Consider the following 17057-nt stretch of genomic DNA (forward strand, 5'->3'; position numbering starts at 1 on the left):
GCTGCGCCCATGCCAAAAATACACATAGCGCGTCACAGAATCGGTCAATACCACTTTGTATTTTGAATTGATGGATCTCCGTGAATGACAGACCTTAGATTGTATGTTGTGGACATCATGAGGTCACATGTCATATTGTATTTTGTGGAGGCCCTAATTTTTTATTATTATTTTTAAACTTTTAGTACATTGCATTAATCCCTCACAAGATTGACAATCCTGAAAACATAGATATGAAGCTACCAGATGTAGAACTCGGGGAGGGGGGTCACACAGACTTCAAATGAAATCCATGATTTCTGATAGGCCATCAGTGAAGTCTGCCATAAATCTCAATAATCAAAAAAAAAAAAAATCATATGGCCTTTGTAAAGTTTCAAAGTACAGTCGTATATGGCAATTCTAGTGCAGAACAAAATTGGGGAGGGGGGTCAACTTAAGTGATATACATTGTACTCATAATTTCTTCATGTTTGTGTGTGTGTGTGTGTGTGTGTGTGTGTGTATGTGTGTATTGATTATGATATTATGTGTGTATATGTAGTAGTAGCAGCCAGTGGCTGATCGGGGTGGAGGTGGGGGGGGGGGGGGGGGGCCTTTAATTTAACAAAGAAATAACAAGTGGCACCAGAAATATTTTGTTGTGCTCCCAGCTACCCCCCCCCCCCCCCCCAATTCCCCTTATGGAACTCCTGGATCTGCCCCCGTTAGTAGTAATACAGCATATTATGTTAGTACATTGTAATCATATACTACCTGTAGTAGATTTCTGGGACAATTGTGTACTGAGAGTTTTCTTCTATTTTGTTGTATTTTTACATTAATGTCGATGTTCTTTGTTAAACTGATAATTATCAAGCTCATCTGTCTTTAATGAACTATGTTACTCAAGTGTTTCGATTTTGCTAACTAAATCCCCCGATGTCACCTTGTACTATTACAGCAAAAGAAACCGCATCTGCATGATTATAACATACAACAGGGTATGTGTAGGGAGGCCTTTGAGTTTATCTTTACAATGACAATTCCAGAATGTGTGATCCCTGTAAACAGTTTCATAGCAAATGTCCAGGAATTCCAGCCCAAATGCTAACTTTCCTGGAAGTACAAATCTTGGGTCGCCATTACATTTTTGAGGAATATGAACACTTCAACCCTAACAGGGCTTTGGGGGGGGGGGGGGAATCCCCCCCCCCCCCCCTCGACGTTTCGCGCTATAATTTTGTAATGTGAGAAAGCCTCGTCGCGAGGCTTCTTGACTTTCTTCGTTCAAGTCTCGCGCAACTTTTGAGACCAAGAATAGTTGCAACGTCCGCGCATACTTTTTCGAAGCCACGCCCATTTATGTAACGGATTTCCTATGGAAAACAGTGCTCTGTCATGAAAGTCATAAAAACCTGATTATTTTTATAATTAATCACTTTCATGGATTAATTTTATGCTTATTATGGTAGAAAAGTGGTCAGTGACAATTTCCAATTAAAAAAAAAAAACAAAGAAAAACAAAAGTTGAAAAACAACGAAATACATGACAAATTCTGAAAACAATAGAATACATAAGAATTGAAATGACCTTTGGAAGTTTTTGTGATGTACAATTGTTGAATATGCCAAAACAGATTTACAGACCGAAAAGTAGACTCTCAATGCTTTTAATTAGGCTAAAATATGATCTTGAGCTTAATTTGCATAATTTATCAATTAAATTTAAAAATTTATTGTTTCAAAAAATCTTATGACACAATCTTGTAGATTATGACGTGGATGTCACGCATGTCAAATTTCGTCGCGATCGCATCACTGATGGCCGAGATCTCGGAAAATCAGAAAAGCCCGCCCTGATTAGGGCTAAGAGACCAGATCATTGAGAAAAAATCTTTTTGAGAACAAACACATGTAGAAAGATGGAAAGAATACACTGTATACATTTATCCTTGACCATTCTCAACTACACACACACACACACACACACACACACTCACACAAATAAAAAATAGATAAATAGATAAATAAATAAATAAATAAATAAATAAATAAATAAATAAATAAATAGTAGTAGTAGTAGTAGTAGTAGTAGTAGTAGTAATGATAATAATGAGCAGCATCTGGTCGACATTGTCACAGAGTGATTCTTTTCCATGCAGCTACAAAATGACAAAACTGGTCAATATTTTGACAAAGAAGCAGCATGAATTTCGAACCGGTATGGCTGTAGCACAATAATAATCAGAGCTGGAACAACTGCATAATCAATTCAATTTTGTTCAACAAAGGGAAAAATGATTAAAAGACAGGCCTTCAGTGATCAAACAATACAAATTATATGACAACAAAATCAATTGACAAGTTCACATTTTATTAAGTCGATGCTTACATAAAGTTGAGGCAAAAATAAATAAGGAGGTACATTGTATTGTTCTATTATTACCTTACGAACGAGGAGACCCAAACTGTGGCTACATGTTTAACAAAATATTTGCTATGTTGAACGAACTTTCTTGGCCAAAAAGGCTTCTTTAATACAAAGCATCCACTGTCTGAGTATAGTGACTAACATCAAAAGGCCAACTCGGAGTTTGCTATTGTGCACATGGGTACAATAATAACCTTTCTTTTCTCTCAGTTGGTTAGGCACTCCGCTCGTTTTCAAGCGACATAACGCATTGCTTGCCCGACGTAACAATTCATCAGTCATATTCGAACAAAAGAATGAACTTGCGTAGACCTGGTGACCACATGGTCTGTCATTATGGAGTATGGACACTTGGGAAAACATATCATTCTTTGGCATTGAATGCATAAACAACATTTTTTTTTTCCCATTACAGTGGGCTCCGGTTATAACGAAGTCCTTGGGACCGGCAGTTTTCTTTCGTTACATCGAAAATTCGTTATAACCAAACAAATAAACAATAAAAATACATAGAGTAGATAATGATGCGACCTGCATTTTTACTTTTATGTAACCGGAATTTCGTAACAACCGTTTTCGTTATAACGGGAGTGCACTGTATTGCCAAATACCACTTTAACTGTTGTCAGGTGGATGTGTTGGCAAGCACCATTTACGAGGATTAGTTGAATAATGAGACCACAGATGCTTATCCTCAGTGAATTTAAAAACCCAACATGCCCTGTGCGTCAACAACCTTATACTGCTCAAAATGCGAAAATTGGAACCCCAGACTATTTTATAAACTTCACAGGGTTGATGTTTTACCCTTATTGGCTAGCAAAGGGCAAGGAATACTTTCTGAGAAAAGGAAAATGTGTTTATATTTCTCTTGTTCATAAACGACTACAGTGTTCAAATTCAATACGCACGAGAAACTCGGACAACCATTAGAGATGTCGAGAATCACTCTTTAATCGTTGGTCAGTTATCATCAGAAGTCTGAGATGAATATTCATATTTTCTCTTTATGTTTCTTTGGTGTTTATTTGTTCATAATTATATCCAGGATACAATAACCTGGCAACCAGGAGTGCAATAAAAGGATCCATTTCATTTCACCGATGAAGTCTTGACATAACACACTACTATACGTACGACCATTGCCACACGGCAGTTTACTCCAACGAAGCAAAACAAACGAAATGACAAGTGTAAATCAATAAATTTCACCAAAAGTATGAAATGTTTGGTCTCGGAAACAGGGTTGAAATTATTTTGTTCATCACGACTTGCAGGCACATTCGGTTTGATCAACAAAGTTCACTGTGCTGAGTATAATGGTTCTGTCACTGATCTACATAGAGACAAAGACAAAATTATTGCTTTCATGTGGAAAGTCAAAACGAATCAACGATCATGGACCAGTACTAGTTCTTCAACGCTGTTAAACACACACACACACACACACACACACACACACACACACACACACACACACTCACACACACACACAATCACACAAACCCCTGACCCATAGTATTTTTTTTTTCCTTTTGTATTTTCTTTTCTGGTTGACTGAAACTCGTAATGGGTTGTCCTACATTGCTCAGAAGGACGCTCAGAGCGAGAATCGATCATCTTTACTCAGTGCAAGATAATCGACATTAAACACCTCCCGTAAAAGTCTGAAATACTAAAGTGGTTTGTTTGGATCAGAAATATTGCGAATACGTTTTAGTAATACGCAGCGCAGCATGTAATTGGTAGAAAAACTTGGCTTCCTTGACAGCAGTTCTGTTCTTTTTCAAAGTCACGACAACGTTGAAAACACATCAGCCAAGTCGACCAGCGACTGATGAAGTTCATTCGCGTCTAGTTGATAGTTCATGAGTTTCTTGAGAAGCAAGTCTATCCTTCCCTTGATTCTGTCCGGCGGGTTGGCAAAGAGAGGTTCCAAAATTTCCACAGTGGCAAGGAGTACGTTGGCGTTGGCGTTGATCCCCACGCAGGTAGAGTTCACACATTCAATTCCTGTAAGAAAAGGTTCGAAGCAAGGCAAACGTCAGGAGAAAAAAAAAATGTCTGTATAGTCCGCAGAATACGGAATGAACATTTCCAATGTTTATTTGAAATTTGAGAACTCATCACCGCACACGCATGAAAACTGAAAAAAAGAATATACATTAAAAAAAAAAGAATAACATGTCACAGCTAATTAATTTGGTATTCTCCTCGTAGATATCGATATTTTGATCTTCACGATATTGCAAGACGAAAATTAAGATACCTTTGCAGAACAGTTCGTAAAGTAAAACATACAACTTGATTCTAAAACGGTGAGAAAACGTGTTTCATCTAAAGTGCGTGTTACCCATCCATGGACTCCAAAGTAAATTTCTTGTACACGTTCTGTGTCAGGGTTTTCCCCGAAAAGAATGTAAAATGTGACTTGAGTAAAATAATGTTCATTTTTTTAACCTATGCACTAGGCCAATATTTCACACATTCTTGATTTAGCTTATTTGGGAACCATAAGAGCAAGGACAAAAAATTGGCCAGCTATATACCCTCCACTGATTTCTAAGAGATCAATGGTCGCCTCGCCATTCCAGTGTAGTCTTCTTCGCGCCAGGATCTCAGACGTACCTCCACAGCAACAAATAATTATATCCCCCTAGTAGCAAATAGAAATTGCTAGGCGGTTTCAGTCATTCCACGCACGATACAAGAATAGAACCGATTAGGGCCTACCTAACTCTTTAACATCAATCCAGAACAAAACCACCTTCACAAACCGTAGCTCAAATCATTTCATCAAGCAAAGCAAGCAGTATCATACCTGCGTTCTCGCCTAGTATCCCACAATCACGTGACTTCTGACACCGTCTCTCCTCGCTGGACATGTCGTCGAGATCGCCCAACTTGATCCTGCCGTCGACCATGATGAACTGGCTCAGTTTGAGGTCTCCGATCTCTAGTGAACCAAGCGGCGAGTTCTCCAGGAAGACGAGCAACTCCGCGATGTCGCTCCCGACCTTGACGTAAGGGAGAGAAGAAAAAATATGTCGATGACACGCCTTGAAGTGTAGGCTTTTAGGAGACATCTACAAACAAAATTTTCCCTTTCCATTGCTAGCTGCAATCGCTTCTATATCATGGACTTCATCATAACCAGTGGCGGATCCAGAGGGATGGACCGGGCGCGCGCCCTCTGACTTTTTGTTAAAGCAAAAGAAATAAGAGAAAAAATGGGGGTGCGTGCCCCCACCTTTAATTTTATAATGGTGCCTCCCCTTAACAGAATTCCTGGATCCGATCCTGATAATGTATTTCGTGTAACAAATCAAGTTGCCCTTTTCTGACCAATACTAAAACACTTTCTAAGTTTGCTATTGAAGTGTCTCATTACACATGGAAATCACATTATAAAGTATAAGAATCATAAAATTTATGTTTGCGTATTAAAGTGGGCTTATAGGCTACTATCTTTGTAATATAAGCCATATTTGTGTGTTTATGTGTGCGCAGTCAGCTCTTCTTGTTACGTACTTGTTGAGTCGTTATAGGGTTATTTATGATACATACCCATTCCCCGCGAGACCCCTTCCCATGATGCAAAGGAAATGACGGTCACTTCCGAACCACGCAAGCTTTTGAAGTTCAAAGTCAGCACATGAAAGCGCAGCCTCACTTTTGATACGGACCAGAGGGAGTTTTAGCCAGAGGTCACAACATCAAGACAAGTGCTGGCAGTCACAATCTTAACATGAATTACTGTCTCTGTTAGGACGTTTTACTAGGTTATGTGATCTTATAGGAGATCGGTAACTTCAACTTGTGCTTTGGGAATGAAAGTTACTCACTATCAATGTTTTCCAAATGACCATTTTTTTTTGTTTTTTGTTTTTTAGAGAGAGAGAGAGAGAGAGAGAGAGAGAGAGAAAACGTCAGCCCGGTACACAGCTTTTTTGGTCAATTTCTTACGCCTGGCGTGTTCAGGAGATGGAGTCACAACAGTTATATTTCCTTTGAACCCATTTCAATGCCACCACTCAAATATATTCAAAGTACAGTATATATCCAAGGTGGATCTGCCTCAAAGAAAGGCAGACAGTTATTGATTGACAAGTTACTCTCCAACGAAAGATATTTCTTTATAATGCATGGTAGTGACTTTCCGCTATCCCTATCTATAAAAGATGAGCGGTACAAAATCAGATAATGGTCAAGCAAGGGGCTACGCGAAATAATTGTCCAAAGATTGATGAAGTAAAAATGAATATTGCTCGCCTTGACATGTCCGAACAGCAACTGAAGATATCCATCTATCAAGAACTGCACTTGAAGATGAATATCATACAACATCAGATTCATTTGCGGAAATTGATATGGGAAAAATGATAAAATCGGCTATCCAGGGGGGTACATAATTTCAAACACTTTCACAGCATACAGATCTGATTTACACTTTGCACATATACCTCTGGACGGGTTTTTACTGTTGATTTATACGTTTTATCTATAGGGGGAATCTAATTCCATGTAATGAATAAACAATCAAATCACACCCGACATGGCGTTAGACCTAAAAAAGAGATTTTGCGTATTGACAAAATGTAGAAAGATGGAAGCATTAAAAGGTGAGATCAAGGGCACGAGTGCACCAGTGAAATTTTGTTTTGAATCTCTATAAAAATTAGCTAACAGGTTGGAATTATACCCTGAGTGGATTATAGGGGGATTCACACGTTTAGCCGCTAAACGTGTGAATAGCGGGTTACAAAACTCGAGTTTTGTAACCCGCTCAGCAAACTCGATTTTTTTTTTTTTTGCACGTGTGGACACACACACACACACACACACACACACACACAAACAAACATGAAAATTAGCGCAACCAGCAGCCCGATAAACCCAAGAAATTTTGCTCTGATTTCTGAATTAGCGCGCTCGGTAACCCACTATTTTGTACGTGTGAATGCGGCCAATATTCTACATATCAAGATGCTGGACGTGACGTAATGATGTGCGCATTGCGTTTGTCCCAAATCTCTGTGGTTTGTCCTCACACTCTGCGCGTAGCACAGCGAGTGCTCTTTTCACGATCTGCGCCGTACAATGTACAGCGTGTAATAATAAAACTTTGCAACATTTTTGTTCATAAAACAACAATACTCATTCATCAGGTTCAAGTGCTTTATTAATTCGTCCTTGCTGTTCACACGCATTAATTTTGATGGTGTTATCTTTTTAGCTTCCGATCAAATTGCCTAGATTTAGCAATTAAGTTATCTCGTGGTCGGCGATTTTGGGCCCCACTCCACAAGAGTCGCCACGGGTGAGATATTTTGTTTCTTTGATTTTATTTCAAATCGCTAGAATACACTAGGCTCGTACAACGAGTGTCCAAATCAAATTTGTGCAATCATATACAGTATTCTTGTTATTTTTTTCTCTTTCACTTCCGAGTTCCATTGCGCGTGCCTGTGTATTCGTTTTTCTTCTTTCTTTCTTAACTGTATTTCTTTCTTCATTCAAAATGTAAAGAAATACAAAGGAGATAGCAAGTATGTTCTCTCTCGTGTTAGAGGAATTACAACACGATTTCTTTCCTCTCTCTTTGTTTTTCAAAGTTCCGATGACAGAAAGAATGAAAAGCACGAAACTGTGTTGAGTCTATGATCTCCAGCATATGAAAATGGTGAGTATATAGTGCAGGCTTTGATCTTTATTTTTCAGTGAATAAGTGAATAGTCGATAATTCCTTTCCCTCCGCCCGTCTTGCAGGTGTAAATTATGCATAGTTTTCATTGTTTTATGTATCAACATTAAGAGAAAAAAGTTATTCGAAAGTACTGACATTTAACAGGAGTCCTTTGCTTCAGTAAATTGAAAAGGCAAATGAGTAACATGGCGCTTGACGATGAGACTTTGGAGTAATGTTCATCTTGATGACGTCATCGCTCATCAAAACCTGCTCCACGGGATATTGGCGCGTTAATCATGAGGGGTAATACGTGAGAATTTCTACAGTTCAAATCCTTTAGTGACCCAAGACGGACAACTTCAAGAGTACACTTACGTTAAGCACAGCCTATAGCCTCTGCATATACGGTAATTGCATATTGTCATGCATGTTTTGATCCTACTCTGTGGAAAATACGTGTCATGTACATTGTAGCTCTACATGGAATGGAATAAAGTTCAAAGTCCACCGATCCGAGTTATAGTTTGCTGTAAAATGTAACCTGGCAACTCGGAACTCTTGTTTGGTCTACTTCAGCGTGTCTTGAACCAACCTGAAGTCTTTCAGCCCACGTGAATTGCTTCAGTCGGTACTCGCTGAGCTTCTTCCCGACCTCGACCACAGATACGATGCCCTGGTCGCGTACAGATCCTGTCACAGTGTCGCCTCGAACGCAGAATCCCAGGAGCTGTGAAAATGAAAGACGCAACTGATTAATCCTTGCCGTCTTCATGCTTGCTACACGTGTATTATACTAGGACTATCATGACCTGTTGAATTGTGGTGTTCTTGATTCACTTGAGGTAGAAGCATTTGACGCTCTGGTGTTGTTTTCATATTATATTAATGTGCATAAGTTAACTTATTATATCATGGTACAAGGCTGTCAAATCAAGGTGACCATTAAAGAAGGATGAGGTCAATTGATCGAGAAGCGACATCATAGCTGTTCTCTGGAGAATACAAATAAGTCATAACATATTTAATGTCCTTATACAGTCCGGCATGATTATGCCATGTTGTCAACGAGCTGACCTTTCACGAGCGCGTTAACACAGGAAAGCACTTTTTTTCTTCATTTCATAAACCGCTAATTTCGCTGAAACTACATAATGCATAGCATATCAATACAACCATTCCAAGTTCAATTAATAAAAACGATTAATTAGTGCATGAAACTTATAGTTTTCTGCAAATTGCTGAGTAACCAAAATAATGTTAAGAGAAAGGGGACGTCTCGTTTCGGCAAAGCTGCCCCTATTAAGTATAGTAAAGGGATGTCCTCGATTCCGCCAGGAGGCATCCGCACCTGCATGCTTAATATGTACACTGTTTCATATATTCGTTTCAGGTTCGCAACTCGCATTTGAATTGTCAGTCAGCTCGCGTATTCTAATCGTGGCTTCTCAAGAGTTTTGTGCCTACACTATCCTAATAGTGACATGAAACTCGATGTATTTACTTTGCCTGCTCGCCTTTCATCGCTCTCGGATTGTGATACACGGAAGGCTTTCCAGGTTTGTTTAGGCACGGAAGGTTACCATGGTTACAGGCTAGATCTTCTCTAATTCTGATTCGGATAAAACTTAGTATTATGTTCGACCGACGTCGTAGCCTGTGCTGAAGAGCGGCAAGTTGTTCCATCAAACTAGCTTTCTCCTTTATTTCAGGCCCTGAAAGCGATTTTATGTTCACATGAAATAAATTATGACCACACATATCAAGCACGTACTAAAACCTTGCCGCCAAATCATTATGAAAATTTGGAAAAGTGGGAAACTTTTTTTTAAACCACTTTTTCTGAAGCTGCTAGTTGCCCAAACCTGGCACACAGTAACAACACAGTCATTTGTATGACTTGCTCACAACAGCGAAAGAAAATAGATCAAAATAGCATTATGTTACATCGATATTTTTAACAAAATAATAGGAAGGTTTGTGGTTGAGAGCGACTTTTGAAAAGAGGACATCACCACGGCAGAGAGGCACTGCTGTAGGCAACCTACGGCACAAAAATTAGGGACTGACTGTATTATTTTACAGATGAGAAGAGACCACACTGTAATCTCTCAAGTACTTCCCTTGAACAAATTTACTGAACGACATGCTTTGGTGTGGTTTGGTTTTAAGACTTTGACACCTTGTTTCACTCAACCGACAACAAAGGTCTCCGAACAATTGCCAAGGGTATGATTAAAAATAAAGTCTCCACACACCGACTGCCATTTCACGCTTCGATCACATCATTCCTCGTGCTCTCACACAATATGGAGCCGTCCAGGCGTAAGTTTCAAGTGCTTTTCGTGTCGGCGTACAAAGACATTTTGTTTGCATAATGCCTTCAACATTGACAATGTGCGACAGTGAGTCGGAAAACTCGTGTTGGCAAACGGCTGTGTTCCAGATTGAGGGAATTCACGGTGGTGTAGTTCACATGTTTCGGCTGGATTCGGCGTGGTGAATTGGCGGATAGCCAAATAAAAAACACCTGTGAAAACTATAGAATGAATTGACTTTTAAACGTAAGAAAAAGCGAACAAAAATGACTGATTCCTTCCACGTTTTATTATTTTTTTTTTTTATAGATCCAACTGGTAAAACTGAACAATTGCGTTCATATGGGTCTACAATGTAATGTTGGTCAACTCGCTTTATTTTGGGTTTTGAGTGTTTGTTTGTTTGGGGTTTTTTTACTGCCGTGCCTTTTTTAAATTTTTTAAACTGTGGAATCATTATATTTCGTGTAAAGTTATAGTCTTAACCGATCTCGGAATCCACTTTCCCACTGTCTTAAGATAGCTTCTTCTTCTTTCTTTTAACCCTATTTTAACTGGTCTATTTGAGTACCAAGTTTTAACTGGGGGGGGGGGGGGTCAATTTGACCCCCCCCCCCTTCAGATCTCGCCGCCGATCGAGCGAGATAGAGCTAGATGTCAACTAAAAGATTACATTGTCATACAATAGAAAAATATTGGCTTTCTATTTTTAGTAAATTAATTATGCAAATTTACGCATGAAATCATATTTTCACCTATAACTCCATTAAAAAGACTGAAGGATTGCTAATTTTTTTGTGTCAGAGTTCCTCAAGACACGTCCAACAATTTTCTTGTAAAAACATAGCACAATCAAAATTAGTTTCTTTTGTTTTTTATTGTTTTGTTAATTTCTTTGTATTCTATTGTTTTTTCCACCTTTTGTTTTCTTTTTTTTTTGGCCAAAATTTGTTGCAGGGACTTTTTCAAGCGTATCTACATTAGAACTGATTAATTTCGATTGTTAAAAGTTGAAATAATCTAATTTACATCAATTTAACAAAAAAAAAAACAACAACACAATTTGCATTGGATTTGCACACGATATCATGAGTTTGAGCTGTTTTCGGGTTGACATGCATATGCAAAACATTACGTAACTTCAGAACGGTGTAGCCCGGACGTCTCAAATTTGGTCTCAAAATATACGGGAGACTTCAATGAAAAAAAGTAATGAAACGACGCGGCAAAATCTTTGCGCGTTGCGGAATCGTAGCGCGAAATGTCGAGGGGGGTCAATTTGACCCCCCCCCCCCTCCCAGTCAGAATAGTGTTAAAGCTTTTTCTATAACTTGCCATGGAGCTTTAAATTCATTTGATCCAGAAAACAATAATGGGTGATTAGCCCATGTAGTGCATTTGAATGGGCCCATAACTTAAAATGCCGTTACCTCACAATACAGCTGTACATCATGCCTCAAAGTTTCCCCCATTTAAGAGTGGGTTAAGACATCAAAATCTTAACATTTAGAAAGATAGAGGGAGAAACAAGGAGACGCATAATGTCCGTACTTACGTTAAGATCACATTCTGGTGTAATACACATTATAATGAGAAAGAAAGAGAGAGGGGGCATAGGAAGGGGAGGCGAGATATAATAGTCTCGATGTGTTTGTTTGTTTGTTTGTTTTTTGTTTTTCAGGGTGTTCAGAAGTCACTGCCTCCCTGTCGAAATTTTTTTTTTCTCAGTTGTGCGATTTTAAGTTACCCCATCCAACCAAGAGGGGGCACCAGGAAAAACACAGCGCAGCAGGGATGACAATTAAACTATTTCGGCCCTAGGGAATTTTGATTCCTAGAGCCTCAATGGTAGCTAGGAAGAATGTTTATTCTTGAGGGTTGTGCAAGGGTCAAAGGCACGGTTTGACCTCAGCAGGTCTCTCAGCTCCACTCCCCAGAAATCGGGGTCAAGTTAGACGTAAAGCTGGCACGGCGGACTACAATGCGCACAACGCATCGCTACAAGTGTATAGTATTAGGCTGCTTTCACATAGAAGTATACTATTCGGGTATTCGGGCTCGTTTTTCGAGGGCACGCGAATAGCTTGAATCGAACGATAGGATTTCCTCACACCGGTTCACATAAGAGGGCACTATTCGAAAGTACCGAATACCTGCGAAAAGTATAGCAAAGTGGGAATCGAGCTTGTTCGATTTTCTTGCAGCGTATACCGTCTCTCGTTTATGAAATAATGACACTTTTGGTCTGGATTTGCCCGTTAGCAAATATAAGCATGTAGACCGACATTCTGATGCAGTTTAGAAATTGTTAATAAGATTTGCTGCGATGTAGGAGGAAGAAATCCTCACTACATGGGATGGTGAGTTGACGGTGCGGGTGATGGTGTATTCGGTGCTCGAATAGCGAATAGCGAATAGCGAATACCGAGTACCGAATACCGAATACTTCTATGTGAAAGCAGCCTTATATTATGCCATGTAAAGTGTACATAATGCGTACCCAGAACAGAAATATCATGAATAATGCTCGGCATATAGACCATCGTTGAAAGAGATACACCTGTTCAAATTTGCTCAGTCAGATGACTACTCATTTACATGTACTTCCTAGACAAAGGAATGAGGCAGTTCTTGAGCAGAATTGACTACAGATCTTTTATTTCAGTAATATTGTATTCTACTACACATCCTATTGAGTGTGTTTACGCCATACAATTACATTGTATTCAATTGCAAATCTTGATTTATATTCCTTCAAAACTGCCATTAGCGTTGCCCCTAAATGATTTCTTACTTATTGTTTTATTGACAATTTTGATTATCATTTTTGTTGGTGTGAACATCTTTATAATATGGTACGGGGTGACACATGCAAGCCCTGTCCCACCTCCCGTGTGAGTCACTCCTTTACATCTTAATTCTATGTACGGCCCATTATGCGATGGCACGGCCAAATAAATGGATGAATAATATTTATAACAATAATGACAATAATAATAACAATAATAATAACAATAATAATAATAATAATAATAATAATAATAATAATAATAATAATAACAATAATAATGATTAAGGTGACAATAAAATAAAAAGCTCACAATGTTTAAAATATTGGCAGTGGATGAAAGCGTTGTGTGGATATTATTATAGGGTCAATGTGGCCAAAGTGTATTGATGGCAAAATAACGAATAGGTCCTAAATGTTGTGCTAAGTGGTGGGGTATCGACTGATGTTACCTCATGTGCTTTCACACTGGTGAGGGTTTACCTGACTTTAACACCATCCTGAACACATTGACATTTGTCTTCACATCACGATTAAAAAAAAAAAAAAAAAAAAAATGCTGGTTATGACATTAAGTGCAATGGTTACAACGATTTAAAAAAGAAAAAAAAAAGTGGTGTGCGGTAAATGCTCGGAATTTTTCGAGTCCCGCTGACCAGTCATTACCTTAAGGATTCGTTCGTTGCTAAGCTGCAGACTGTAAGCTATTTCCTTCATCAGTTTGTAGTTGGCGTACTCGTAACATTCCTCCTTCTGCCTGTACGCCCGCTTGTTAAAGCAGAGTTGCACGTCTTTCACCGACGGCGTCACCATTTTAATGGCCACGTCTCGACCCCGGAACGTTCCGCCAAACACCTCCTTCGTCGTGCCCTTACCGATGGGAGCTAGCTGCTGCATGCGGCTGATGTCCCTGCAAGTCATAAATTTACCCGATGTGTTCGCTTGGATGAATTCGGGGTTGAATCCCATGTCCGGATGTTTCTCGAGTAGGTCGAGATGGAGGCCGAACACGGCACTGCAATGGTTTACCATCAGTACGAACACGAAGATGTACATGGCTGTTAACCAGCGAGCACGGGTCACTGTCTTTCGAAGCGTCCGAAAGAAAATCCTTTTGAAGTTCAGCATCACTGCAGGTGTATACAAACTCAGTACGCTTTTATCAGTGTAACACGGACGCTTTTTAAGTATCCCTATAGGTTCAAATCCCGGCTAATGATATCACTGGTGCTACAGTCGTAAGTGCACGTCGACATTTCAGTGTGTACTAATAAAGCTTCAAATCTGCAGGTGCAATGTGCAACACACAAGTCCGAGGGAACTGGGTCACTATACAGTGTACACTATACAGTGTACAGAGAGAAAAACATTTGACAGGTCCAAAGCGCACGACCGCCTTCACAGCTTTGATAGCATGCACTGACTACACAGTAGGTTAAATGACCCCACAGCGTCGTTCCCTCGATGCGTGAGTATAGTGAGAGATGGGCATGCCTTGTCCGCGGCGATAAAAGACACCCTCTTGGGACTTCAAATTTTCATGAAGATCGACGATCATCTCCAGAGAGCCATGATCATAGATCTGAAGAGGTTGGAATATAACTAGAAAAAAAAGAGAAAAGAAATATATTAATGAAAACAATTCTTTTGCAGTTTTCAACGCAAGCGCTACTGTCCTTATTACTTGACAAAATAACTGAATAGGCGCCCTTTGATTATTTCTGTAAATAACCTTATCATGTCAAACTTGCTTTAATACACTATACTAATATATACACGCAATTTCATCTACCGCACACAGCAAGGATTCCCATGCAGCGCGCCATACATAGGTATGACTGGTGATAATAGCTAAAATCATACGTGCCATACAACACCTTTGTGGACGGTACCACACATCGCAGAGTCCTGAAACGTGTACTAGGGAAGAAGTATACGCAGATCATATCAATACATTTTACGCATCACAGGAGGATTTAGCTAGAGTTAGAGAATACATTACATTGCTATATATATAAAACCAGCATATTTATTTGCTAAATCTCAATACTGACAGAATTACCATTCCTCGTTTTACACGACTTGTGCTCATCAGACTGTCAAGACACCTCTAAAGAGGGATGGGGGGGGGGGAGCTAGAGGGGTTAATCGCTTGAACTGTTAAGGGAGTGCAAAATAAAGCTTTTCATGCAAAGGAGCCAAAAGCTTTCTTTGGTATATCGATCCACCCAAAACGCATCATTATAACCTCGCCCATTCACTGGTCCCATTCGCAATTAATGATGTTTGAACAATAGCTGTTTCCGCGCCGTCTGTATACAACCTTCTGCTAATGGTTTTGTGTTTTGTCTTCTTCCGTGGCATGACCTCCCGTTAGATCTCTCGATCTAAACCGATCCTTTCAAGTAAGGACGATAATGCCTTTGTTCATTTCGAGAGTCTCCTTTTTTTTTTCTTTTTTTTAGCTCGGGAAGGTAATGGGTGAGGTTAATTCATTGTCTGTGCCTCTGATGTCACTCATACAAAGTCTCATTATAACCAAGCAGTACTCATCTTCACCAAAGAAAAAAATGGACGATATGATGGCGACAATTTCACCATGACAGATCGTAATATTCAATAATTCCAAGGGAATGAAAGATTGGACTCGGAATATCCTAAACAAACAAACAAACAACAACAACAGAACTGAGAAAACAAAACCGACAACAAAATACCAAAATAGATTTAACCAATCGGCCTGTGGCAGACGGTAGAATTCTCAAGAAGCCTAAACATTGTCACTTCAATCTCGGGAGACGGAAAATGACTAAATCGCGCCGAGAAAGCTATGGATATTTGGTGAAAGCGTTCATTTCCGTTGACAAAGCAGGACGTAATTTGATTCAGAATCTATCGCTGGTCGATTCACACCTGTACAGTCTATCGACAGCATTGAAAGGGCGTGCACAGGGGACACAGTGAAAGAACATTATCTGGGACAGGTGAAAGATATGCCCGTAGATATTACCCGCACCCCTCAACCCCTCCCTCTCCAAATACAAACAAACAAACAAAAGAAGAAACAACGAGGTACCTATCAAAACATATGACTGCAAAACTTGTTTTTGGTTTGTTTGTGTGTGTGTGCGTGCTTGTGTGTGTGTGTGTGTGTGTGTGTGTGTGTGTGTGTGTAAATAGTTATTTTTTTGTGGGAATGTCATATCCGACTTCTGAAACATGAACTTGCGGATTGAATTTTGTTGCAAAATATATCCTATTCAATCTCACATACCCCTCATTTCCCCTGGATTACGTTTATTTTTCAAAGAGTGAAGATGGTATACATGCCGACAGTTTTACTCGTATGCACTTCAAGATAAAGCAACAATCCATGATGAATGTATAAATCTTAATGTCATAACAAGCAATGACTCACATACAGTCGTAGCACATGCAATAATACGAGAAAACAAAAATGACATGTAAAAGACAAAACAAAGTTTATCAAGGGATGGGCAGGAGGAGGAAAGGTCGGGACTTACGATCCATTCCATCATGAAGCAATCTCCAAGTGGCAACCGAGGCACTATTTCATGGAGTTGATGTACACCACATCGTGCACCCGCCATGATTTAGAATAATGTGTTCCTAAGTTAAAGGGGATGGCTAGTAACTGATCAGTGGGAATCAGTGGGAATGCTGGGGATGATTGTTCCAATCCTTGTGGGATTCATTTAAGAGTACATTATATACCTATTGGCGTGAAAATTATTTGCTTCAGAACGGTCTCATATTCAAGTAATGTGCAGTTTAATGCCCCGTCACTGTACAGGCATGCTATTTAACCTGGAAACATTAAACTGCACATTT

General features: G+C 39.4%; 1 protein-coding gene across 1 annotated transcript; it reads right to left on the reverse strand.

Annotated features, from left to right (window-relative positions):
- Positions 1-3929: 3929 nt before the first annotated feature.
- Positions 3930-14396, reverse strand: LOC140236998 (extracellular tyrosine-protein kinase PKDCC-like). Its single transcript, XM_072316945.1, has 4 exons — positions 13872-14396; positions 8695-8829; positions 5235-5430; positions 3930-4426 (listed from the first exon to the last, which is right to left on the reverse strand). The coding sequence occupies exons 1-4, from the start codon at positions 14331-14333 to the stop codon at positions 4206-4208; spliced, it is 1014 nt and encodes a 337-aa protein (XP_072173046.1). The 5' UTR covers positions 14334-14396; the 3' UTR covers positions 3930-4205.
- Positions 14397-17057: the final 2661 nt, after the last annotated feature.

The sequence above is a fragment of the Diadema setosum genome, chromosome 13 (genome assembly GCF_964275005.1).
Source record: "Diadema setosum chromosome 13, eeDiaSeto1, whole genome shotgun sequence".
Classification (NCBI taxonomy): Eukaryota; Metazoa; Echinodermata; class Echinoidea; order Diadematoida; family Diadematidae; genus Diadema; species Diadema setosum.